We start from the raw sequence: 26663 nt of genomic DNA, 5'->3' as shown, positions 1-26663 counted from the left end.
TACAAGAACTCTACTGTAATAGTGGAAAATCTGATTACTGTCTCATCATTCTGCTTACCTGAACTGATCTTACTTGGCAGGCAAAAATTGAAAAGAACAAGTGGCCAAATACTAATAGTATCATTGTCTCCGTATAGCAGCAAAGCTTAATAAAATACCCCAGAACCCAAACTCTCTCCCCTTCGTGCCACATATTCATCAAGGGGGGTACTCATGCATCGCTTGTGCCTATTTCTGTAAGGCACTACCTATTTGGTACTTGCCCCATGGGCCAACAAAATCCTTGGGCCCACCTCGACAGCAAATTGCAGGAAAGGCTTTTGGAACTTTTTCATACAGCCCTTCTTTTTATGACAACACTTAAGAAAATGTGGCAATTCCATTTTAAAAAGGGGATTTCTGGGGAATTAATGACACCACGTTGAGAGACACCTTACTGCTGTCTAAAAGAGAGAAAAGCTCCTAAGGTTCTCCCAAGGACCCTAAGTGGAGAATTAGAGAGGCCAGACTGGGGTGAGAGAGTCTCCTAAAGTCTCTAAGTGGGCTGAAGACAAATCATATTTTAATAGGTCTCCTGCCTCAGGAGCCCTGATGAACATTAGAAAAGTCAATGATCTTTTTATTATTCTGAATTTCTGATTAGCAGCCTACTTATTTTTCTGTTCAATCTATTTACTTTATTTTTAAAAAAAAAATCTAATACACTTGGAAACTCACCTTGATTTTACTCCTTGTGGGCATTTCCAGGAAAGCTTCAGTCCGGCTCCTCCATCCTGAGCTCACATATGGCTCAGGATGATTTTTCAGAAGGGAAAATGTTCTGGCCTTCTAATCAGAAAGGATCTACACAGAGCAGGCAAATCTTAGCAATAATCAGTACTCTCACCTGACTTCATGGAAGGGAGCTACAGTTGCTCACAGGCATAGGATGAGCATAGTTCCAATTTTGCCGCTCTGCAGTGAAAGCCTCCTCCCTAAGTAGGTCTGATCTGGGTGTGTGGAGATCAGCAAAACAAGCCAATTCTGACTCAGGGGCTAAAAGGGTATGTAGGGAGGCTACTCAAAACAAAATATATTAAAAAGAAAAAACCCAGAACAGTATGGAGCTTGATTTGCAGGAAATGTCTGAGCAGCTTCCTCTATAAGGCTGCCCTTGCTATAGACTTCATTACTAATTAGTAATGAAGTGCAGCTGCTTCAGTGAATTAGGTTTCTGAGGAATGCAGGTGTCCTCTTCTCTCCACTCATCCATTCAGGGAGCCATCTGCTGGAGCTCACCTCTCCAGTTCTCTAGATTGCTGTTATTTCCTTAAACAGGGTGGATCGTAGGCATGAGGGGTGCCAAAGGGTCTATACAACCTATCAAATAGGTGGGAGAAATCACTCTTAACGTGTCTCTTTGAGGAGTGGAGTGGGGTGGGGAAATGGGGTGAGGATAACCCTACTGTCTTCCAACCTAATCTTCCCTATATCCTGTCTTTCTAACCTTTCTTTTGAAAGGGCCATGCTCAGTGTGATGTAGTGAAAACATTCACCACCCTCAGGATAATTAATGAAGCAAATGTTCAGGCCACCACAGCACATAAACCCTTCTCAGCTGCCAAAACAACAACAAAAGGTAAAAAAGTAGCTGGAAATTTTATTACTTTATTGTAGGCAAATTCATCTATTCTAGATTTTGCATATTTTCAGTGCAAGAGTTCACAAATCAGAACTCAGATTCACAATGTTAGGAAAAAGTAGTATGGGCACAAATAGCGTATCAAAGACAGAATAGTGTAAATCCAGAGAACTCCATTTAACTCAATTGAGTCACTCCAGATTTACAAACAGTGTAAACTCAGAAATAGGTCCTTCCAGCAGAATGTTCCTGGAAGACACTTCACTCACTCAGCTTACATGTAACAAAGCAATCTACAGCAGAACCTCCGTTATGAACACCTTGGGAATAGGGTGACCAGACGTCCCGATAAAATCAGGACTGTCCCATTATTTAGTTGTTTGTCCTGCATCCTGACCGATGTAAGGTCGGGATGCCATTTATCCCAATATTTTGCTTTGGCAGCACTTTTTTTTTTTTTGCTTGGGGCAGCCCTGATGCGGGGCGGATGAGCCTGTGGCTGCCCTCCTATGTGTCCCGATATTTTGTTCTTGTCATCTGGTCACCCTACTTGGGAATGAAGGTTGTTTGTAACTCAAGTATTTGTAGCTGAACAAAATGTCATGATGGTTCTTTCAAAAGTTTAGAACTGAACATTGACTTAATACAGCTTTGAAACATTACTATGCAGAAGAAAAATGTCGTTCTCCCTTTATTTGTTTTAGTTTATGTTTAACACAGTACTGTAGTGTATTTGCTTTTTTTCCCCCTGGTCTCTGCTACTGTCTGATTGTGTACTTCCAGTTCCAAATGAGACCTGTGGTTGACTGGTCAGTTTGTAACTCTGGTGTTCAGAACTCTGAGGTTCTACTGTATCAGTACAATATATATGAGCTTCTCCAAATTATCAGTGTAACAGAGAAAAGAAATGACAGCTAACATAGAAAATAAAACTGAAGGGCACTTTTGGATATCTTCTTATTGCTATCCTCCCAAATTACAGAATTTAAATAAAAAGCAAGCATGTCACAAAGTGTAATATCAAAATTATATTCTTGTTTAATTATCAATATACTGAGGATTCAGATTAGACGAAGTGACTAAACAGGTTATTTTTGAAGCTGTGAATGCTTGCAGGATACATTTCCTATGAAGATCTGATTTGAAATGTTGACTGCAATTTTTGGTTAACTACCTTTCTGCAATTCAGACAAATAGCTCAGCCCTACAAAAGCTGCTGCTTTGCCAAACATAAATCCTTTAGCATAGTTGAAGTTCACAAAACTATGTGGAAAAGATAAAATGAGTCCAACAAAGCAGTAACAGGGTTTCATTTGTGTTTGGACTATTGCATGAAATATGGTTAATATCCTTTCCCATATAAGCAAATGTTGGCTTATACACATAAACCAACATTTGCAAAAAAGTGTCTCTAAATTAAATTCCTAAATATACAGGGAACCTATATAACAGGAGTTTGATTTTCTGAGGAGCTGAGCACTCCCACATCCCATCTAAATCAATGGGAGCTGTGGGACCCTGCATTTTTAAAGCAAGTGCCCTGATTTTAGGTGCCTATGTACGCAGTTTTGAATATTGTGACTATAATCTCAGAAAAGCTCTTTAACAGTAATGACAGTTAGCTCCTATGTCGTGCTTTTTCATCCATTTTGATTACGATGGATGATCCCTTTACTAACTTGAGTTTTATCGGGAAAAACAGCTTTGGTCCTGGGAGCTCTCAACTCCTGTTGAGTACAATAGGTGTCAAGGGCCCCTTGACTTCAGGACTGGATGAAGAGGCCCTGGTCCCCTAGCAACAATCATTTTGGGAGCCTATGGTCAGGCCCTTTGTTTTTGGTCATTCATTGTTTATTGTGAAGGCAATAATTAAATGAAAACAAAGAATAAATGGAAACAACACACAAGCCCTGTTTTGGAGATATTTATTGAAAATGTGTGAATAAATTCTGGGTGGGTAGGACAAGTCTGAATGTTTGTTCAAGAAGAAATTTCTAGCAGACACAAGTCTCACATCAATCTATAAAAATAGAGGAAAAAGGCCCCAAACAAGACTAATATGTGCATTAAGAGACAGAGGTTGATCAAAATACCTGTGGGTACCCAAATATTATTGGTCTTTGCAACTACAAGTTACACATTTTATTTCCATGCAGTTTACCAGATCATATATTTCCCCCCTAAAGTTTTTGTGGAAAAGATGACTGGTCTTCAGCAAGAGAGAAAATAAATCAGAAAGGGTAAAACCTTTTTGATACCACAGGCAGTGAACGGATGTGTGGAAGTCACACCACATTATTTCAGAGATGGTGGTAGAGGAAAGGAGAAGAAAAAAAAAAAAAAAAAGAAAGCGCATACTCTTGTAAGGGACATTTGCATTACCATTTATTTGCCACTGATGACACCAATAGCAAAGCTAAATAAGTCCAGAGATGGGGAAAGGCTAATGGATGTCCCTAGTTGTTAATTTCCCACCTCATTACCCAAATTTATTTCCTTTTTTAATTACTCATAACTCCTTGCTTGAAAAGCTTTCTTGGCAACTTTAACCCATTGGGAATAGGAATCAAAAGTGGTAAATTGGGGCATAAGCACTGAAAAATGCTATACTTGCCATAGGCCTAAAATTTGCCAGAACTATGTTTTTTCATGTGTTTGCTAACAGGTACATAATGGTCACAATATTTTAACTTCCCAGGATACTACAAGGATGAGGGATATGCAAGTGCCTACCCATACAGGCTCCTATTTTCCCCAATAGGATCAACTTCTACAGTACTCTCCATTAATTTCAATGTCTGAGATTGGTAAACCATAATTTAAAGTAAACTTAAAGAGTAGCCCTTGAGAGTAAATATTCTTGAACAACAACTGTTGGCTTTATGGAAATCTTAAAAAGTTAGCCAGTTTTGCTTCAATATTTTCCTGTATTTTCCATCCTTTCTTCTTTACTGGGGTCATACGGATAAAAACAGGATTTTTCTTAAAAGTTAATACTTCTGGCATGTCATTCTTTTTTCTCTGACATCCCATTAAACTGTGATGTCACACATGGAATTATGGCATCAGATGAGGAATAAGCAGCAGAAGCAAATGAAAGTGTAATTAGATCCTATTATCCTGCATCTTGAGTAAAGAAAGAAGAAAAATATTCTAATAGTTGCAGCTGCCAACCTAGAACTGTATTACTACTACTACAATGGCACAGGCCTTTCATACTCTACAGAGCTTATGAACTCCACAGACATTGGACTGTTTTTAATGTTGGCAGAAAATAAGGCCAACATTTTCAAGTGTTCACTAAGTTTGGATGCCTCATGTTCGGGATGTCCAGTTTAGGATACTAAGGGCCTGATTTTCAGCAACAGTAAGCAATGAACCACCCACTGCTTTGAACTGTAGTTGGGAGTACTCAACAGCTCAGAAAACCAAGTCCTAGGTGTATCAAGTTGTGAACACATGCAAATGGTCACTGCACAATTTTTGACTAAATCATTAAGAATTAGAGAATTCAAAAAGGTAGCTAGTCTTGTACACTAGTTTTCACTGGAGATAGGTATGTCAGAACTAATTTGAAGTTTTATGTCATACCATATTTGAGATATGTATGGAACACCAACCCCCTCCCTCCCCGCAATTTTCAAGAATTTAAAACCCCATACGCTATTCTAAGATCCATGTCTTTAAAAAGACCTATAAAATTTTACCAAATACCTCTGTTCTGGAACAAGAAAGAGCATGAAAAATTTAAGGCTAAAGAAATTTTTTGTAAAAATTGATCTTCAAATAGAAGCCATCTTACCACCTTAATACGAGTCCTTGCTGTGGCATGTTCAAAAAATTTTAACATTAAAAAGGTCTAATTCAGTTTTGGGGTTTTTCAACTTTTATAAAAAAACCCTATCATTTACATTTGGTTTCTAGTGGAGTAGCCCACTATTTTATATAGTACATTGTCTCATAATGCACTTCTATGTGAACTAACTAAATGAGGGGGGTAATGCTCAACTATTACAACGATGGGTACTACAGAAAAATCTAAGATAGGTGATCCCATTTCCTATTTTCAAATATTCACTATGTTGAACAAAGACATTAGAATGATTTGGACGGAGGATGGTTAATAACCCCAAGACTAAAAGTTTTATTATATGCTGACTTTAGCCCTTTGGTACTTAACTATCCAGTTAAGATCGCTTGATAAGCACCATGCTGTTTGGCATTAATGGCAGAAGCACTTTATCTGCTACTATGGAAGAAGTAGAAATTAGTTTGGATACCATACAAAAAGGCCCCTTGCCTAAGTATTCCCATCTTCCACAAAGCCAAAAATATCAGATTTTGTCCAAACCCTAACACTGTCTAAACAAGCTATCATGATTTTAAAATGTTTTAGAAAGAAGACCTCTCTTAGGTGTCCACAGAATTTACTAGTAATGTCCCATTATTCCTAAAATGGTAATCTTTTATAATGTAGCTTTGATGTACTAACCACTACTATCTTATCAAACTCTCCTCTCCCCCAATTTTATTGGTGTGGACGAAATATGTTCATTCATGACCAAGTCCTCTTACTCACATGAGTAATCCCACTGATTTCAATGGGAATGAGTAAAGTGAGCAGGATTTGGTCCTCAATTTGTTAATTAAATTAACATCTAATAAACCTATAAATAACCACAATGGACTAAGTGGTGAAATTTGGTTATTAAGGAACTTTAAAAAGTGTGCTCATTATACCATAAATACAGCACTTGTGTAGGCTGGTGCATTTTACAGTTATTCTTTTAGTAGATTTATTGCTATATGTTATTATGTGGGATTTATAGGAACTACCCAATGTGCATTGTAAGTACATAGAAACTATTAGCTGCTAAGACAAACAAGTATTTTTCCTGGCTCAGGTGTCTGCAACCAAATTCTTAGCGTGTTACACAAAGAACAAAACTATTACATTTGTGATATGGTTCTTAAAAAGATGCAATTACAAACAGGTGTGTGATTATGCAGCTGATCCATGGGAGTTGTTTGTATGTAAGTCAATGAGAGCTGCACATATGTAGTGGGGTGACTATTCAGACCCAGAGACTATATATTGCAACACCTACTTTGAAATGACTGAAGCCACCTCCCCAAAACAGGGCTCCTGTCAACTGATTTTTGTAACCTGAAGATACTTTGGTATTAAAGCACTTGCAGATGTTTGTACTGTGATATCTAAAGACAAGAAATGCATTTCAGTACTCTGGGAGAAACCTCACTGCAGTCCCCGAACAAGCTCTGTTTGAACATCCCTCCCCATTTTCATTTTTTATTTCAACAGCCAAAGAACCACAGAGGCATAAAGGAAACTGGTAACAGCTGCAAACCAGAACCAGGTATCAATACATCCTCTCTCTGACACACTCGACAATGTTGCTAGTCAAAAAGGTAGAACAGATCTGTTGCTGTTGACTGCTGTGTAACAAATACACGCCTAACAAACTACTACCCTCAACACACCCACAAAACAGCATTATGACAAGGAACCATGCATAGCCATTTCCGTATCATGTGGCTAGGGTTTATAATACAGTGATCAGCCACAACAGAGAAAATTTTGTGCCAAAAACTGATTCATGATTCAGACAATTACACAAGTAGCCAAGAGATCTCCCAAGAGCGAAGTGGCAGGTTTTGTTTTGGTGGGTTTTGGTTGTTTTTTTTTGTTTGTTTTGGTGGGGGCAGGGAAGAGACATTTTTTAACCAAACAAAAAGTGATTACGCTACTGGGACAAGAACTCTAAAATGCTATTTTCTGTCCATGTAATTAAATGTACACAGGAATTCTATCTAGGGAGTAGGAGTTAAAGAACAATGTGGTTTACCAAAGCACAAACCTCTGATATAAAAAACAAATGCACATAACATACTAATATTGTTTTCTCTTTCCTTTTGTTTTACATTTTGTACGCATTCATTTATTTACTTTTGTTGGGGGTACGGACTGTTGAACAAGGTCACATGGAGACCACTAAAGTATTTCAACAATCCTTTGGTCCCAGCAGCTGGAAAACAGCTGAGAAAAACGTACCACCCAACAGCTGAGGAAAACAGTGACTAGGAAAGTGTCTTTTGAACATCCTGCTATGTATCAGAAAATGCAAACTTGTTATAAAATATTCATTTTCATACAAAAGATGGGTCTTGCAGTGCCATATGGTTACCCCTCCCTCTGCAGGTTACAGTGGTTGCTGGCATCAGCTGGCTCTCAAAATTGTTGTTTTTGTTGAAAAAAGTCTGAAGGACACAAAGCATCACAATAACTGATCTGTCCAATGGCAAAGAATTAATAACAGTCTTTGTTTTATCAGAGTTTGGGGAAAAAAATGCAGGCGAGAAATGGAACGCGAGTCTTCACAAGCAGAGTACAGCACTGCTTTATCTGCCGCTTCCTCCCAGATTTCTCAGTATGCTACCAATATAGTCATGGAGATCAGGAGAATATGACTATGACAATGTCATGAGCTGTTAAAATGAACAAACAGGTGTGACCAGTCATAACTAGTTTCAACAAGGTCTTCCTAGCCGTCTCTCCAGAACAACGCCTGCACAATGGAGACTCATCACTCAGCTTCTTCGATATGTCCTGATTGCTGGAGTATACAGGTCTGTGGTATTACCGTACTTGTTCCACGAGAGATCCGGTCTTGCTCAGTTGCAGACAGGGAGGCCATGGCAATGGGCTGTAGCAAATTAGGTGCCATGCCAGAGGAGACAGTCAGGCTATGAGTAGTGCCCTTGAGCGTAAGATCCGGTGTGGGAAGAAGTGGCTTGAGAATACTGACAAGACAGAAAGCAGAGCCACTTTTAGGAATGAAATTCACTTTGTTCTTGTCAGGACAGTAAAAGGCTGGAATTTCATGCAATGGCTTTGGCCTGCAAATAAAACGCAAAACAAAATGGTTTAAATTCAACACAGAAAAATCAGATTCACTCTCTGGCAGAATCTTGAAAAGATGACCTGTACATACTGTGACAAAAAAACAACAAGATTTCAAATAATTTGCAGCATGCCCATACAGCAAGAGTAAGAGCATTCATCACAACTGACAGCATTTGTGATTTGAAGAACTGAAGATCAAACACTTAAGTCCCACCTTGCAGACCTACTGTCTCCTGCTTCCCAAGATGCACTATGGTATAACTATGGAAGTCTGCTCTAAACTACATCAGGCTTTTTAAGTGTGGTTCTACTCTGAAAAGTAATTCTGTTCAGAAGACATTGTGGGTTTCCATACATGTTGTTTCTCAGACTCTGAATCACCTCTGCCTTATTTAGAAATAGTTTTATTTATTTATTTTAACTGCCAGCCCTGCAAACTTCTCCTAGGTACTGAAATGAAAATCAAGCTGTATTTTGATTTTTGCATGATTGTTACTATAGATTCTACCAAAAAAGGAAGCTCAATTCAACTCAACTGAGCCTCTGCAACCCCAGGTCATCTGCAAATGTTACACATTTGTAATGGAAAGTAAAATACGGCCCCCAAACTAGTTAATTCTTGCTGATGTAGGAACCAAAACAGAGCACAATTCACTCCTCCTTAGGCTGTGTTGGTCTAAAGCAGGAGTAAAACTTATATTTTTTACACTAAAGTTAGCAGATAGGACTCTGACATACACGGAGAAGTGGTATTGTGTAAGAAAGTGCCTATTTTACATGGTGACTTTCCAAAGCAAAACCACATTTGGAACAAAAGTTTGTAACCGATACAAGGAACCAGAGGTATAACTGCAAAAAAGCAATTTGGGAGCTTGATGAAGAGTACGCAGAGAAACAGCATCTTTTACTATAAACATATCCATTTCCACTCCCACCACTACCCTTCCTGATGTTTCCCCCATTCTCATCCTTGTTTCCCTTCCAGAATACTATTTCTTTATTCCAGTGTGGATACAGTGAGGAGGAAGGGAAGTGATGAGATGGAGGTGGTAGCTGCATAACAGCATCACCTGCAAGGAGAAGAGACCAAACACCGCAGTGGCTGGTGCTTCTTTTACCTGATGCCTCATTTGTCAACACTTGTGTTCACCAGGACTTGGCTGGCAAAGGATGTGGCATGGCTGTGGTGAAAGGAGAAAAGCAGCAGCTGGGAGAGGTCTATAGCGTGAAGGGGGAAAGAATTTTTGTTTTTGTTTCCTCCTATAATGTATCAGCAGAGTTGTGTATGCACGTGCAGAGAAAATCATTAAGAGGAAGGAAAATGTGAGTCTGCAGGCGGAGGGGAATTATGTCCCTTTTATCCCCGTCAGGTTGTGCCTATGCACATGATACAAACTAAGTCTAAATTAGATTTTACAAAATACACACATTATGGTATATTTTTCTTATAGGACAGCTTCTCCATGGCTTCTAGTACAGAGCCATAAAGATGATGTCCAAAGGGAGTACAGTCCCTGAGGGAGCCATGTGGTTTGTGGAAGATAATACCACAAGGGGCCAGCCTTCCTCACAGGCGCTCCACGATGTGCAAAGCTGATAGCGGAATTCCCCACTGATCCCTGGACTCTGGGTTTGGGAATTCAAGCCCTCTGCCTCGTCTACATTCTCCTCCTTCTGCAACTGAAGGTAGCACTAGAAGGAAATTAAGATAAACTTTAACGTTTTCTGGACCCCCAGTCATCCTTCTATGGTTCTGACTGCAGGAGGGTACAATATGGTCCTATGTTATGTGCAGAATACACCTCTTACTCTTGCTATTCAAAATATTCATTACATAACTAAATTTAATTGCAGGTCATCTTAAAAAGGGTAAAGGTCATCATTTGGAAGGTAGATTCTGGATTGATTATTTGTGACGTAGTGTCACGTCAGAGCTTCAATAGCATACAATTTCAGAATTAGGAGAGCTGAAAGCTTTCAATCCTCCTTTCTGAATAACTCTATATAATTTGGAGACCATAGTCAGCCTACACTGCACTACAATACATTTTTATATCATATATATTAAGTGTCCTCCTACATGGAGCAGAATCCTGGAAAAATAGTAAGTCCGTCCACTGCAATTTGAACAGCTTTCAATATAGGTATCTGCACAGAATAACCAAAGTAAAATAAACTGGTAAAATAAGTAATGAAGCAATCCTAAAATGGGCACACCTACCTAAAACAATACAAGTAGTACAGAAAAAGAGACAGACATTTGAGACGTTTTTTAAAAATGTCCGATATAAGGCTACCTAAACAAGCAAGAGAAGGAGAGCCAGGGCCTTCCTTTGCGGGGTGCAGGACCCTGGCCATAGGCACCAAGTTTCTATCTGCCAGTGGATGCTCCTCTGTGGCTTGCCCAGGCCCCACCCCCACTCCGCTTCTTCCCCGCCCAGTTTACCCCCTCCCCGAGCATGCTGCACCCATGCTCCTCTTCCCCAGCGCCTCCAGACGAAACAGCTGATCCATGGTAGGCACTGGGGGAAGGGAGAGGTTGGTATGGGGCAGTCCAAAGTGCAGGGCCTGGGGCTGTCGCCCTGATTTGCTGTACCCTAGGGATGGCTCTGAGGAGAGCCCAACCTAAAGGCATACTCCATAGCACAATAATAGCTGAGGTGACATTTCTTTTTGAGTTGGAGCCCCTTGAAAAGCTACAAAGTTTTTGAACTGATAACTGAATTCTTCTCAGAGATTAGGGACTGAGCTTATTATCTCTTTAGAACTCTAAAGATCTTCCCTCCCCTTCAAGTTGAAAATAAAAAGCAACATTATTTCAATATTACTCTTACAATCTATTATGTGTGGTCCTACATCTTAAATAGTTTTAACTAGTAGTCAGGACTTTTGGCAAAGTTGTAAGTTTATTACAGCATTTTCAATTAAACCTTATTTTTAGGGGATTCACACTTTCCTAAAAGAAGCCTCCATATGGAACTCCTGGGGGAATTCTGTGCCACTGCACAATGCAAATTGTTGCAGATATTAATGTTGTGAGTGCAGAATTTCCTTTCCCCCACAGAAATGGGCTGCAGTGCTGCTAGCCACCACTAGGGGCCGCTGGTTCCAGTGGAGCGCAGCTCGCACAAAGAAGACACTGCTGCAGGGTAGGGAGCTAGAGGGTTCCCGGCAGCTGCAGTTCCCAGCACGCCCTGCGGGAAGGAGATGGTAGTGAGCAGGAAACTCCACAGAAGCCTGGGACCGAGCATCAGGCTGTTTCTCCCTCTAGATACTTGGGCTCTCAGGGGTAGGGGGCAGGTGTCTGGGCTGGGGGGGGGTCCTGCAGCTTGGCTCTGGGGGCTAGGGGGTGGGTGTCTGGGCAAGGGGGGCCCATGGCTGCACTCAGGGGAGGGGAGAGTAGGTGCAGATATCTGGGCAAAGGATACCCTGCAGCTGGGCTCTGAGGGATAGGGGGTTCAGGTGTATTGGCTGGGCGGGCCCCCCCAGCTGGGCTCGGGGGTGGGAGGGGAGGGTGGCAGAGAAACAGGAACTGGGTTGTCATAGGAGTTTCTTTAACTCTCTACTCCTGGGGGAAATTTTGTGCATGTCTGTGTTGTTACAGATATACTTGCTGATGGTATTTTGAAATAAATTACCAAAATAATTGAAACCGACATGATTATGTAGTGTTATTTTGACAAATAAAATTTGCAGAATTTTAAAATATAGTGTGCAGAATTTTTATTTTTTTTGGCACAGAATTCCCCTAAAAGTAATATGGAAATTACATACCGTATATACTCGATCATAGGCCGGTCTGTTTATAAGCCGACCTTCCCAAGATGGCTAAGTAAAAATGGTAAAAACTGTATGACCCTTTCATAAGCCGACCCTATATTTCAGGGGTTGGCAAACTTCTGCTTCTGGCCCATCAGGGTAAGCTGCTGGCAGGTCAGGACGTTTTGTTTACCTGGCGCATTCGCACACACGGAGCCCCTCAGCTCCCAGTGGCCGCGGTTTGCCATTCCCAGCCGATGGGAACTGGGAGAAGTGGCGCCACTTCCTGCAGCTCGCATTGGCTGGGAACGGCAAACCACGGCCACAGGGAACTGAGGGTCTCCGTGCCTGCAGACGCTCCAGGTAAACAAAACAACAGTGTATTAGATATTCAATTCAATGATTTCATAGAGTTTAAAATCATCAGATTTTGGTGTAGACCCGTTTATAAGCCGACGCCCACTCTTTGATGTGTCTTTTTTTTATCAGAAATATTTGGCTTATGAATGAGTATATATGGTATACAGGTGCCTGTCATAAGAGCAATTATTTTTTCTTAACAGACTATTCTTTTCTTTGCAGAGAAATAGAAAACAATTGTTGCTGATTCTACAAATTACAAATACCAAAAAAATGGGGGCAGGAAGTCACATGAATTGGAATTTTTATGGGAGCTAAACCAGTTTGTAAAATGTACCTCAGGACCTTTAATGACTACATGTGGTCAGGGTTTTGTTTCATCTAAAAGACAGCAACTCCAATAGCCAAGTCCCCAGCAATAAACAGATGCACTAGTTCTGTGCCAACTCCGAGCCAAAATCTGACTCCCTTAGTAGGTACTTAGGGTTGTAGAGGTCACAAAGAGCCTCGCTCACACATGTGCTTATCTTCTGAAAAGACCAGTCACAATTCCACTCCCTGTGCTCAAAGCAGCAAAGCGACTGCTCCCTCTCTGTCCTCCAGGCAAGGTCAGACATCCTATACAGATGGGGAGCAGTCACTGCCTCACTGGCTCTGCACTGGCCCATAAAGGGAAATCAGACACTCCAGGGAGAGCAAGTAGCACAAGCCTAATGGACTGTGTTGCCTGTAAGTCCCTCCTTCTCCCAATGTATCCACCAATGAGCTCAGGGAGGGATCACATCTCCCAGAGACAATTCCTTTAGGTCTCTCCCTTGGGGCAATGGATAGCCACATTGTCTGTCCACTTCCGTCAGTACCTATCAGGAACAATTTGGTCCTTCAAGAGAAAAGTGCCACCCACTGACTCACCAAGGGACCAATTCAAAGCCTACTGAAGTCAATGGAAAAAGACACTTATCGACGTCAAAGGGCTCTGAATAAGGCTTTTACTCCTTTTTCTGTAACACGCATTTTTCTTGGACAGAAAAACGATGTATGATTAAACTTAGCACATGGAGTTTATGAGATCTAATGAGATCATAGCCAACGTGGTATATATAAAATCAAACCAACTCACACTCATCTGATTTAGGCACTGATTTACACCTGTTTAAAATATTCCCACCATTCTGTAACTAATTTGGGAATATTGCTGTACTCTACACTTATATTATCAGCTACTGTACACTTTTGTCTGTTATAAAAGTCCTGTAAGCCTTAAGGGTGTATTTTTTTGCACAAATTATGAACATTTACAGAAGAGTAAATGTATCTCCATAGATTATCCTATGCTAAACTTTCATTATTTTTTAATCAGAAATAAGAAAGTACATATAACCAGTTTTACTAACCCTCTAGTGCTATAAGTAGTCTTTTATACAATGTTATTATGGTGTAACATTTTCTGGTAGGAAGAATGATTGCTGGCATGAAAGTTGTTTTTTGTTTAAAAAAATATCTTTCTAGATTTTTCCAACTGTTTTACTTATTATTTCAATTATTTTAAAAACAGTAGTAAATATACTAAATAATGAGAGAGAGAGAGAGAGAGAGAGAGAGAGAGAGAGCGCGCGCGCGCTCACTCTCTATAACTGTACAGTGTGTATGGTAACACCCATTGTTTCACGTTCTCTGTATATATAAATCTCCCCACTGTATTTTCCACTGCATGCATCCAATGAAGTGAGCTGTAGCTCACGAAAGCTTATGCTCTAATAAATTTGTTAGCCTCTAAGGTGCCACAAGTACTCCTTTTCTTTTTGTCCCAATACAGATAATTTCAGTTTGGAAGAGGTGTGTCACAAGCCATTATGAACAATACTGAATATTGGCATCAAAGCACCTACTGCAATTTTTCCACTCAGTCAAAACGTATCCCTTTGATATTATCCATAGGAGATAGTTACTTACTATAACCATGGTTCTTCGAGATGGGACAAAGATGTGTATTCCACTTCGGCTCCGGTTTGACTGAGCGCACAGACACTTCCGAAATTTATCTAGCAGTACCCATAGAGGGGCAGTGCTCACAACCCATGGCCGTAGCTCCTGCTCTGGCTACATGAGGTGGCACCCACCACGACCTTCCCTCAGTTCCTTTGCACCGAAGACCCAGAAACAAGACTATGATACAGAGGGTATGTCATGAAATACTACTGTGGTTCTTTGAGATGTGATGGAGATATGTAACTGTTTCTTCTTTTTTGAACAGAGGCAGATATTTATTCCACTTAGGTGATTGACGAGCATTACCTCTCATCCCCAGGAGGCAGAGCTCGGTGGTGTTTAGGTAAACAAGGACTGCAGGACCACCCTACCAAAGTTTGCATCCACCCTGGAAGATACAGTTTAGTATAATGGTTTGTGAATGTACGTACTGACGACCAGAGTAGCCCTGCAAATGCCCAATACGGAAATATCACTGAGGAATGCTACAGACATTGCTTGTGCCCTCGTAGAATGAGCTCACACCAGCTGAAGGGGTGTAATCAAAGCTATCTCATATGCCGTTTTGAAGCAGGATGTTTCCATTTGGAGATCATCTGTGAAGAGAACACTTGATCCTTCATGTTGCATATGACATGAATAAATGAAGCAAAGCACAAAATGGTTTAAGTCCTGCCCAGATAAAAGGCTAGGCATCACCTGACATCTAAGGTATGGCGACTCTGCTCCTCCAGAGATGAATGTGACTTTGGGAAAAAAAAATACAGGTAAATATCCTGCCTGGTTCAAATGTAACTGAGAGACCACTTTAGACAAAAGTTTAGGATCTGGTCATGAAGTCAGTCACTTTGTGTTTGGAGAATTATGTATAACGAGGCTCTGCCATCAGAGCCTGCGACTCTCATGCACTCCTTATGGATATTATCACTCCCAGGAAAGCAGTTTTCTGACACAAGAGCAAAAAGGGGCAAGATGCTAGGGGCTTGAACAGAGGACTTGTCTGAAAATGGTCTATCAGCAGAAATGCTCTTAACGTCATGGAATCTGACAGGGCATCAGTGAACTTGATTTTTTTTGAATGGGAGACAAAGTTGATTTTCTGCTGTATAGTATGAGTTCGAGATGGTTGGGCAAGCACAGTGTAATGCTGACATGAGCAAGAACTTCCTCTCAAGATCTGCCCTCAGTAACCAGTTGTCCAGATATGGGAAGATGTGAATTCTCTTCTTGCTGAGATACACTGTAACAATGACCATCCATCTGATAAACACCTGGGGAAGTGAGGCTGAATGGAAGCACTGTGAACTGAAAGCGGTGTTCCACCACAACAAACCAAAGGAACTTTCTGTTGCTCGGCAAAATAGCCACATGAAAGTAGGCATCCTGAAGGTCCAGAGCAGCAAACCAGTCGTTCTGAGACAATGCGCGGAGATAGTCGATAGAGTGACCATTTGGAACATGTACCTGATACATTTGTTGAGGCCGAGCTCCCAAGCATTGTGAAAGCAGGTCAGCCTGTCCCCAAACTGGGGAGATGAGGAGGGGGGAAGCTACCACTGGAACAATGCTTTGGACTAAGGAGTCAAAATGGGGGCTCGGAAAGTGCAGTGGGAGGGCGTATGGATTGACCAAATCCTGAGCCCACTTTCTCCTGTGGAATCTGTCCCTATTTCTAGGGTAGTCCTTTTACCTCTGAAGATGGAAAGGCTGTCCAAATGTGCACAGTGAACAATACTACTGCTGCTGCTGAATGCAGTAGTGGCGCCTCTGCACTGCCGACATATACACCAAGGACCACAGGGTAGCCCTGGAGTCCTTGAAGGAAGTGTGGCGTTTTGCCATTTTGTCAGAGAACAGCATTTGACCATCAAAGGGCAAATCCTTAACGGCTTGCTGGACATTGGGGTAATATCTGAATTCTGCAGCCAGGAAGCCCTCCTCATGGTGACCACAAAGGACATTACCCTGGCCAAGGTGTCCATGATGTCTAGCGCAGACTTCAAAGGATGTCTTAGCCACCATGCAGTCCTCCGTGAAAAAAGCCCAAATTCTTCTCCTTGGGTAGCTGATCTGCAAACTTTGACATAGCTGTCCAGTTAACAAATTTGTGCTTGGACAGCAAGGCTTGCTGGTTAGCAATTTGCATCTATAAGAAAAAGGTGATGTAAATCTTACTACCCATGAGGTCCAATCATTTAGAAACCCTATCCTTGGGGATGGGATAAACCTTCCCTGCCGGGCTCTGCAATTACAACTGTCACTGCAGTTACAATTAGAGAATTTGATGCCAGACTGGAGCAAAATCCCTCAAATCCCTGCACAGGAATGAAATAGTTCTTTTCCATGCACTTAGTCACAGGCGATGTGCACCAGAGAGCCTTAGCTGGTTCAAGCAGCCCATCGCTGACAGGGAGGGAGACTCTCAGGGCAGACAGCTGTAGGATGTCCACCAATTGGTGAGTCTTCTCTTGCAAGAACTCAACCTGGATACTGAGGGAAGCAGCTACATGCCACAAAAGGTCTTGGTATGCCTTAAAATCCTCCAGTACTGAAGGGAAGGATGAGCCAGGCAGCACATCATCATCCGGAGGGGAAGACCAGGCCCTTAACTGAGGCAAAGCTGGATCCTATTCCAGGGCTAACGGGCCCAGAGGGGACAACTCTGGAGGCTCTGCAGGGAGGAGGACCACTGGTGCTTTTGCCTGCAGTGATTTGACAGTCACCACTGAAGAGCTGGACAGTGATCTTGCCCTCCAGGAGATGAAGAGTGGGTCCTCAAAGACCGAGGAGCATCCCCCATGGATTCCACAGAGACCACAGACATGGATAAGGCATTGCTGGCCAGTAGGCACCTGGGCCAGGCACCTCCATCCCAACCATGAGATGTGCGCCAATCCTGGTACTTTGCTGTAATGGTCCAGCAAAGCCCCCTGCTGCTGGTCAGGTGGTGGAGAGCAGGAGGATGACAACCCTGATTCAGATGCAGAGGAGCCTCAGGATTCCAGTGATAAGGATGGAGCAAGACCAGAGGGAGCAAGCAGTCAGACCAACCTCATCCATCGCCCAGAATGAGGCGGGAAGCGGTGTCAGTTCCGAATTGAAAAGCGGTACTGGAGCACCTGAGGGTACTGACATGAAGGGCGGTGAAAGCTAACATGGAAGCATTTGTGGTGCACCAACTGCAGTGGTACAGAGGAGGTTATCAGTACCTAGGTCCCCCTGTACTAATCCTGGACATTGGGGTTTGGTGCTGACAGACCCGAGGGTTCAGTGGCTCATTCGATTGATGGGGCTATAGTTCATGCAGCCCTGGCAAAGTCCTGGACCAAAGGAGAGGTCGGGACCAAAAGGCAGAGGGGGACTGTAGCTACCTGGTATGCCACTGATGTGGAAACAGTTGGTACCAACCTCTCCTTCATTGGAGGCTGCTGCTCCAGAATGTGAAACAGCAGCACTCTTGGAGCCCGAGGGTGATCTCCAGCCCAAGGAAGGCCTGGATACTGACGTACACCATATGGCCTGTTCTAGCAGGCGCTGCTTCAGACCAAAGTCCTGAGCCACTTGAGTCCGTTTCTTAAAGGACCTGCAAATCATGCAACAGCAACACTCTTTGATGTGGGCCTTGCTGAAACAGAGCAAGCACTATGTGAGGGGATTGTTCCCTCACACGAATGACAAATGTTTAAAACCCAGTGAGGACATCACCAAGGGAAACAAACTACTGTAACTAACACTAAGAATACTTCTAAGTATATATAACAAGAGAAAAAACCTAAATCAGTTGAAAGGTTGTTAGGTTGAGACCAGACAGAGCTCTGACTCCAGCCATGGGTAATAAGAAGTAACCAAGGGAGGGCTGGGGCAGCCCGGCTCCTGTAGCCAGGGGAGGGGCTATGGCCACAAGGCATGAGCCCTGCCCCTCTATGGGTTCTGCTAGGCAAATTTCTCCAGCTCTGGACTGCTGGGCACACCCACATACTTAAGTGGAATACACAGCTGCACTTACTTGAAGAATATGAATTTCCCAGCATGCATTCCATGGCTAGCAAAAGGGCATGAAGATACATTACGACTGCTAGCACTCCAAGGTTGGCATCCAAACAAGTCCTAAAACTCTCAGTGAAAATAAAAAGTAGCAACTGCACAGAATCTCTGCACGTTTCCTTCTGAGACCTAAGAAGTTTGTAAATTACAGGCAAGTACCTAATGAAAAGACATTTTATAATTAGGTGTCAATCGATCAGGGCTAAGGAATCTACACTAAGAGCAAAAAAGAAAAGTGATCTAAATTCATTTCTGGTGCAACTCCACTGAAGTTAATGAAGTAATGTTAGGAAGGAATTTCATACCCTATATATAAAGTGACTGTCAAAGGGCACCCCAACCCTGTAGCGCCTCCAGTGACCAGCATAGGTCTGCAGCAGCCCTTCCTCCTTTTCCCCCTTCTGAATCTATAGGCTCCTGAAATAAACACGACACAGGCTTTTTTTGTCCAATAATATGCCATTAAATTAGACCTTGGGAGAATGGGTAAAACACAAAATCTTAGTCCTTTGGGTTCTCTTCTCCCCTGAGACTGCTCTCCCTGGCCCTCAGCCTTTTTTGCCCTCTGGCTTTCAGGCTCAAATCTTCCCCTGGTCAAGGGTCTTGAAGGAGACAACTCCTGCTCACTGCAACTCTTCTAAACTCTCTGCCACAGCTTACTTTGGTTGTCCTTTACTGAGTTTCTCTCCCTCTCTCTGCAGCTTCCTGCTGCTCTTATAGGGGAATCACGTGATCCTTTCTCATGTGTTCCTATTTTATAATTAGGGTTGGCTGGCCCCAGGCCTCTAGCTCTTAAAGGGGCAAGCCAGCCTGTGACAGTGATATATTTAGAGTATATAAATTAGGGTTGTCAATTAATTGCAGTTAACTCACACGATTAACTCAAAAACTAACTTGATTAAAAAAATTAATTCAGGATTAATAAGACCCCTTTATGCTTCGACCACCATTCCAGGGGACATGCTTTCATGCCGATGACTTATTAAAAAAAATAATGCATTAATTAAGTTTTTGACTGAACTCCTTAGGGGAGAATTGTATGTCTCCTGGTCCGTGGTTTAACCCACATTCTACCATATATTTCATGTTATGGCAGTCTCTGATGACGACCCAGCATACGATGTTCGATTTAAGAACACTTTAATTGCAGATTTGACAAAACGCAAAGATGGTACCAATATGAGATTTCTAAAGATAGCTACAGCACTTCGACCCAAGATTTAAGAATCTAAAGTGCCTTCCAAAATCTGAGAGGGATGAGGTGTGGAATATGCCATCAGAAGTCTTAAAAGAGCAACACTCTGATTTGAAAACTACAAAACCCGAACCAACAAAAAAGAAAGTCAACCTTCTGTTGATGGCATCTGACTCAGATGATGAAAATGAATATGCATCAGTCCGCACTCTCCTGGATCATTATCGAGTAGAACCCATCATCAGCATGGAAGCATGTCCTCTGGACTGGTGGTCAAAGCATGAAGGGGCATACAAATAGTTAGTATATCTGGCACATAAATACCTTGCAACTTTGGCTACAACAGTGCCATGCGAATGCCAGTTCTCACTTTCAGGTGACATCGTAAATAAGAAGCAGGCAGCAGTATCTCCCGTAAATGTAAACAAACTTGTTTGTCTGAGTGATTGACTGAACAAGAAGTAGGACTGAGTGGACTTGTAGGCTCTAACGTTTTAAATTATTTTTATTTTTGAGTGTAGTTATGTAAAAAATAAATTCTACATTTGTAAGTTGCACTTTCACAATTAAGAGACTGCACTACAGTACTTGTATGAGGTGATTTGAAAAATACTATTTCTTTAGTTTATCTTTTGATTTAGGTGGTGCCAGCAGCGCCAAGGAGTGCTGGGTGAGGTTTTCTCACCAGTAGAAGGGCAAGGAAATACCAATCTCAAGACCACAGAAGGAAGCAGTGCTGAGACTGGAGCAGTACTGTACATCTTGGTATCTGTGTATGAGGATCTAAGCACAGAGGCTTGTCTCAATACCACTGATAGGTCCACTGGAGGATCAGGCTTTAGGTACTGAGAAGCCATATGAATCTGGAGCCACAAGTGTCTCTCCCTTCTAGTGCAGTGTGTAAAGCATTGCAAACTTCACACCAGAATACTGAGTGGGTCTCCATCAGACACAAAAGGCACTGAATATGGAAATCAGTCTCTGGTATGAATAACTGGCAAGAGGGGGCACCTCTTGAAGCCCTTAGAGGGCTAAGGGCCTCACATGGTCCCAATGAGAGCCGAAGACTCCCTTGATAAGTGCAGGCAATGTATGCAGAACCATTCCCTGCTCCTCTATACTAACCTACTATAGAAGAGAATAAGCCGCTAGAGTAAAGGAAGAACTAGCCTGCGGACACAAAGGCAAGTTCCATTTGCTGCGAAGGAAGTGAAGTGGATGGGGCAGGATAATCTCTCATGCACCACCCCCAATGTACACAGCTTTTCAAGGCTTCCAGAGCTTGATGCCAGGATCACCATGTTCTACAAATAGGACTACAAAGAGGCCCTTGTAGAAGTAGTAATGTTAATATTAGTAGTAGTAGTAGAAGAATTAATAGTTAAGAGACTGTTTGAGGAGCAGCTTCTGTGCCAGACGCTAAACTAAATTAACTGATGTCAGATCAGCCTGAATGATTAATTTTATATTTCTTATTAACTGAAGAACTACTTACAAACTTTCCTCAAAGACTTTCACCTTCTCGCAGCCCTCAGGGGGTTCACGCTTGAACATGTAGCTGTTGTTGGGTTTTGGCGAGGTAGCATATTTGGGCAAGGGAGAGTTGTTCCCATTCTCTATGGGAAAAGAATATCAAATTACTTAAATAGACCAAAATATTTAAATGAACCCACTTATTTTAAAAGAAAGACAAACTGACTTCATTACCAACATTACAAAGTTAAATAAAGTTTCCCATTCCCCGTTACCCATGTTCTATGGAACATTTTTTTCCTCCACCTGGAGGCGGACTCCTTCATATATCACAACTCTCAACCCCCTCCTTCCCACAACTCTTTTATATTCTTTTGAGACCCCTGCACATGATCCATAGCATCCCAGGTTTACAATCCTGCAGCTGAATCTTAAATCACCACCTCTCCAGCCGAGATGACTGGAGATGTCTCATTTCAGGTCTATCAGCAACACACCTTAAATCAGGACAGGTTGCTGCTGAATTGGGTTAAAACTTTTTAATCCCATTTTTCTTTTTTAAAACTATTTATACCATTTTTTCCATCTTTTTCCTTATAAGGAACAAAACAAATTCTAGATTGTCAACACACAGAATAAGTACTATAGATCCAAAACAAGACCAAAATATTTACACAACTTTTGGATTGCCATATGTTAACTGCAATATTCCCAACACACAGATTTTTGTGGCACATATCAAAAACAGCACCAAAAAAATGAAAGAAAAAAGATTAAGGAAATTAAAGGCAAAAGGGAAAATGGTGGGGGAAGAGGAGAGAGGACAGGGAGGGAGCATGTGGATTCATGCCTTTCATCCAGTCGTCCTTTAGTCAAGCTGTTCTAGGAAATTGTCTCCAACAGACTCAGATTTTCAGGGCTGTGCTGTCTTTAATCACATTTCTTATCCACAGATCTCAAAATGTTTTTCAAGGCTGGATAATTGTTAGCAACCCCGTTTTTTTACAGATCAGGAAAATGGCGACTTGCCCAACATCACATAATGAGTCACTGGCGGAGCCAGCAAGAGAACTCAGGTCTTCTGATTGCTCCAATAAAGCATCTACTGTACGACATTGCGTCTCCTACTTCCTGTTGCTGAGTAAGCAAGATAATATATAATTGGCCGTGTTTTGTAAGAGTGGCTATTTTAACAGGCCTATACTTTCTGAAAGTGACTTGATTTGGGGTGCCTCAATTTTTGGGTGCCCAACATTGGCCACTTTAAAGGAGTCTGATTTTCAGAAAGTGCTAAGCACCCACCGTGTAGGGGGAAAAAAAAAAAAGAAAGCAAGATCCCTTATAGGTGTTTCAAGTTTGCGGAACGTAAAATTGACATACCCTAAAATCACTAGTCACTTTTGAAAGTTTAGGTTAATAATATCTGTAAAGATGGCTTACCATAAATCAAATTTTAGTTAGTGTAATAATTATATAGCACCTAGTTATCAGAATCTCTTGCCAGGTAGTTTACAAATAAAATGGAAGAAAAAAAAAAAAAAGAAGAATTTCCTCCCTTTTTAAAGGTTTATCTTTTATTATAAGCAGAACTCAGTTCTACTAAATAAAATCTGTCATTCATAAGCCCAGTGATAGCAAACCTTTCGCTAGTGATAAGATACTTTAATAAGTACAATATTAAAAATCCAGTAACCTTTGGAAAAAAAATAATGAAAATATTCTCGGTAGTAAGCTTTATCAGTTTTAATTACTAACATCATCTTATAAAAACAAGACGACTTTGCTTATTAAGAATTCAAGTATGCTGTTTTACTCATCTAGTAAAATCAATGGGAGATTACACATGTTGGGATGATATAGCAGGTCTGTCTGATTAGGCCATCACAATTAGTTATCCTAGAGAAACAGACTCTTCGAGTGATAACTAAGCAGCAGCAAGAGATGAACTCTTATTAAACAAAAATCCTTTTACTGTTACCATCTAAATGTTCCTAGTAATCAAAAAGAAATTAAATACATCAAATAGGATGCACAGGATGCTAGGGGGTGCATGTAACAGGCAAGTGTGTTTTTCTACTATTAGGCATTCGCTACTTTCTAATTGGAGGTTTAAACATACAGAATATTCAATAAAAGGAGTACTTGTGGCACCTTAAAGACTAACAAATTTATTTGAGCATAAGCTTTTGTGAGCTACAGCTCACTTCATCAGATGAAGTGCTCAAATAAATTTGTTAGTCTCTAAGGTGCCACAAGTACTCCTTTTCTTTTTGCGAATACAGACTAACATGGCTGCTACTCTGAAACCAGAATATTCAATAATGCGCAATTCTCTCATTAAAGGTCATGTTTTATACGAAAGGATATGATAAAATGGCTATTAATAGCATGTTCTCCTAGAATTTATTTTAAGATACAACTAGAACAGAGACAAATTCCCATGTTAAGATGACATTTTCCTTGCAAGTAAAGGAACACTATGCTTTTATTCTCAGTCTATAAAACACAAACAAAAAGGAATGGGCTACAGATACCCCATCAGTGAGTTAATTAAGAAAGGTTTTTGTACGCATTCATTTTCAGTCTCAGATAAAGACATATCAAAATATAGGTTGCTAAATCTACTTATGAATTTATGAAAATATTTGTCATGATGTTGCCATAGGAGAAAAAAAGCAACCCTATATAATGGGTTATCTAATTTCAAAAAGTTGGTAAACTGACAGGTGCCATAGCAAGTTTCATTTATACTACTTCCATCTTGATGTTTATCAGTCACTGGTTTATTAAACTTTTAGAGGAGTTTGGGTAGTGTTTTTCATGGTTGTGCATAGGCAGTCTTTTCTTCACTGTTCTTCAAATCATCCCAGCTCTCTGGCAATTTTTTAGAAATTTGTGTGTAGTACATAAGAATGGCTATACTGGGTCAGACCAATGGTCCATCTAGCCAGTATCCTGTCTCAGACAGAGGCCAGTACCGGAACTTCAGGCACTGATGAATTTATCTTCCATAAACTTACCTAGTTCTTTTCTGAACCCAGTTATATTTTGGCCATCACAACATCCCATGATGAGTTTCACAGGTTAACTATGTATTATGTGCAATAGCTTTGGGTTCTGATAACAGGAAACCTATAACTAAATAGCCAAACAATGGGTCTGATCCAACGTACATTGAAGTCAACAGGAGTCTTTTTATTGACGTCAGTATATGTCTGATCAGCCTTATGCTCCAAATAGCATGTAGGCATCACTTACATATGTCCAAAATATATTTGTAAGGAAGTTTACATGTCTCGTTTAAAAAAAAAAGGGAAGAACAAAAACAAAACAACATGCGTGCACTCCCCCCCCTGCCCAAAGCCTTCAGTAAGTTACCCTTATGGCTTGTTTGGTAGCAGCTATGGCAACATGCACCTCATGGTCTGCAGAGTTGGAGCTCACAGTCTCAAACAGAAAAAAGAAATATAGTATGCATTGTCCTTGCATTCTCTAAAAACTAGCTGAAGCAGCAGTTTCTGATCAGAATTTCCCCCTCTCAATTACCAAACACTGATAGGTGTACAAGTGCACACCTGCACACAAGATATCTTCACGCATGGAAGAACTGGGAAAATAAGGTTAGCTAGAAGAAAAAGGAAAGCTAATTTTCCATCACTGTAGTAGGGAGGTGAAAACTCCTTCTCCTAGTATACATCTTGGGGCAGAACAGTGAATGAGGGAAATCCAGCATTTGAATATGGGTGGCTACCTGCTATTAAAAAAAGAATGAAATAAATACTAAGACCAAGTGCTGAACAGTGCAACTCTTAAATTGTAAGAGCAGCGCAACAGTGGAGCCTGTTTATGTAGTACCTTTATCTCTGGAATCAGCAAGGAGGTCATCAGCAGAGCACGGGCTCTCCTCACTGCCCTCATTTGAGATGGTAAGAAATGAGGTGGGGGACACAGACTGGGAACGGCTGCTGTTGTTACTGCCTCTGTCTGCTCCACCGGGTGTTTGGGTATCCATGTTGCGAGTACTGCTACTGCGCTGTGCCAGCGGAGGGGGAGCACGGTGTCCATCTGGAATATCTTGTGGCTGTTTCCAAAATGTAAATAAATAAATCACACTTTTTCATGTGTGAGGCTGCCCATCTCATCAGGAAAGGGATTACTTTACAGATTAAGCAGTTTCTTATACCTGGTCCACTACATAACAGAAGCCTGTTCTGAGGAAGATGAATTATTGTACTACACAGACTCCAACAGATGATATGATAGGTCACACTTCAGGAGAGTAGGAAATTCCTTGAAGAACAATACACTTAAAGGAAGCCATGAGGACAGTGTTTTCCAAAAGCAAACAGTCAGATGAAAACACAGCTAGGCAACCACTGAAGAGTAACAATTTAATATAAAACACCAGTGGTTCCTTTTTGGTGTTGTGTGTGTGAAAATTACTTCTGAAAGTCACTTATAAAAAAGGATAACCATGAATTCTGATGCAAAATAGGTAAGAATTTTCCTGATTGCTTTTTTTTGGGGGGCGGGGGGAGGAAGAGAGTAAACGCTATAAACATGACTAAAGCAATTCTCACCAAAATAAGTTTTAGATAATTGTTCTTTTCTGTTGGTTTTTTATGGCATAAATGCATTAGTGTAAACATCCTTAAGGTGAAGAGAACAGCAAAAAGATTTAAAGGAAGTTATTTTCTATTCCTGTGGTGGTGGAAGACAGTTAATCATTAGGAAATGTTTTATTCTACTTCAGCAGAAGACAAGTTAATCATGTGCAAATTTACATTACCAAGTTTGTACAGTAAGTCATCAATGTGAAAAGAAAAATTCTCTTAAAAAAAGCTTTTTTTAAAACAATTTTTGAAGGCAATAGATACTTACAATCAGCTGTTCTTCCTTGCCTCCTGTCTCCTTAATTATTATCTCAATCTCCTGATTCAGCCCCTCTATGCTGTTCCGAAAACGTGATCCTGTCGATTTGGTTATGGGTATAACGGGAACAATTACACTTTTTGGGATTGGAGCCTGGAAAACCAAAGGGAAGGTGAGTAAATAAATCTTGTAGATTGACACTTAAGAAAAAAGCTAAAACATGTCAAGAATACAGTTTTCTACTGAAATAATTTTTATCAAAAGAAAGCACAAACTTAGTTGTGCTAAGATGGAGGCCTTTAGATGAAAACAGATGTTCTGAGATGATTTTACAAGTTTACATGCAACAGGAGAAAAACTATTAACTAGACAATTTCTAAACAGCCGCTTAATCTCAAAAATCTTTCCTTGACCCCTGCCTAGTC

At 41.1% G+C, this 26663-nt stretch overlaps 1 protein-coding gene across 2 annotated transcripts in view; it reads right to left on the bottom strand.

Moving 5' to 3' along the window:
• Positions 1-26663, bottom strand: part of FAM117B (family with sequence similarity 117 member B) — a 131718-nt gene that overhangs the window by 34750 nt on the left and 70305 nt on the right. For both annotated transcript variants that reach the window (XM_038422117.2, XM_043505610.1), the window contains exons 5-8: positions 26248-26391; positions 25222-25447; positions 21389-21509; positions 718-8539 (exon numbers count right to left, since the gene is read on the bottom strand). In XM_038422117.2, coding sequence (XP_038278045.1) covers positions 8227-8539; positions 21389-21509; positions 25222-25447; positions 26248-26391 — 804 coding nt within the window. In that variant the 3' untranslated portion in view covers positions 718-8226. The remainder of the gene's footprint in view (positions 1-717; positions 8540-21388; positions 21510-25221; positions 25448-26247; positions 26392-26663) is intronic.

The sequence above is a fragment of the Dermochelys coriacea genome, chromosome 11, assembly GCF_009764565.3.
Source record: "Dermochelys coriacea isolate rDerCor1 chromosome 11, rDerCor1.pri.v4, whole genome shotgun sequence".
Taxonomy (NCBI): Eukaryota; Metazoa; Chordata; order Testudines; family Dermochelyidae; genus Dermochelys; species Dermochelys coriacea.
The sequence above is the reverse complement of the archived record's forward strand: the minus strand, read 5'-3'. Positions and strand labels throughout refer to the sequence as shown.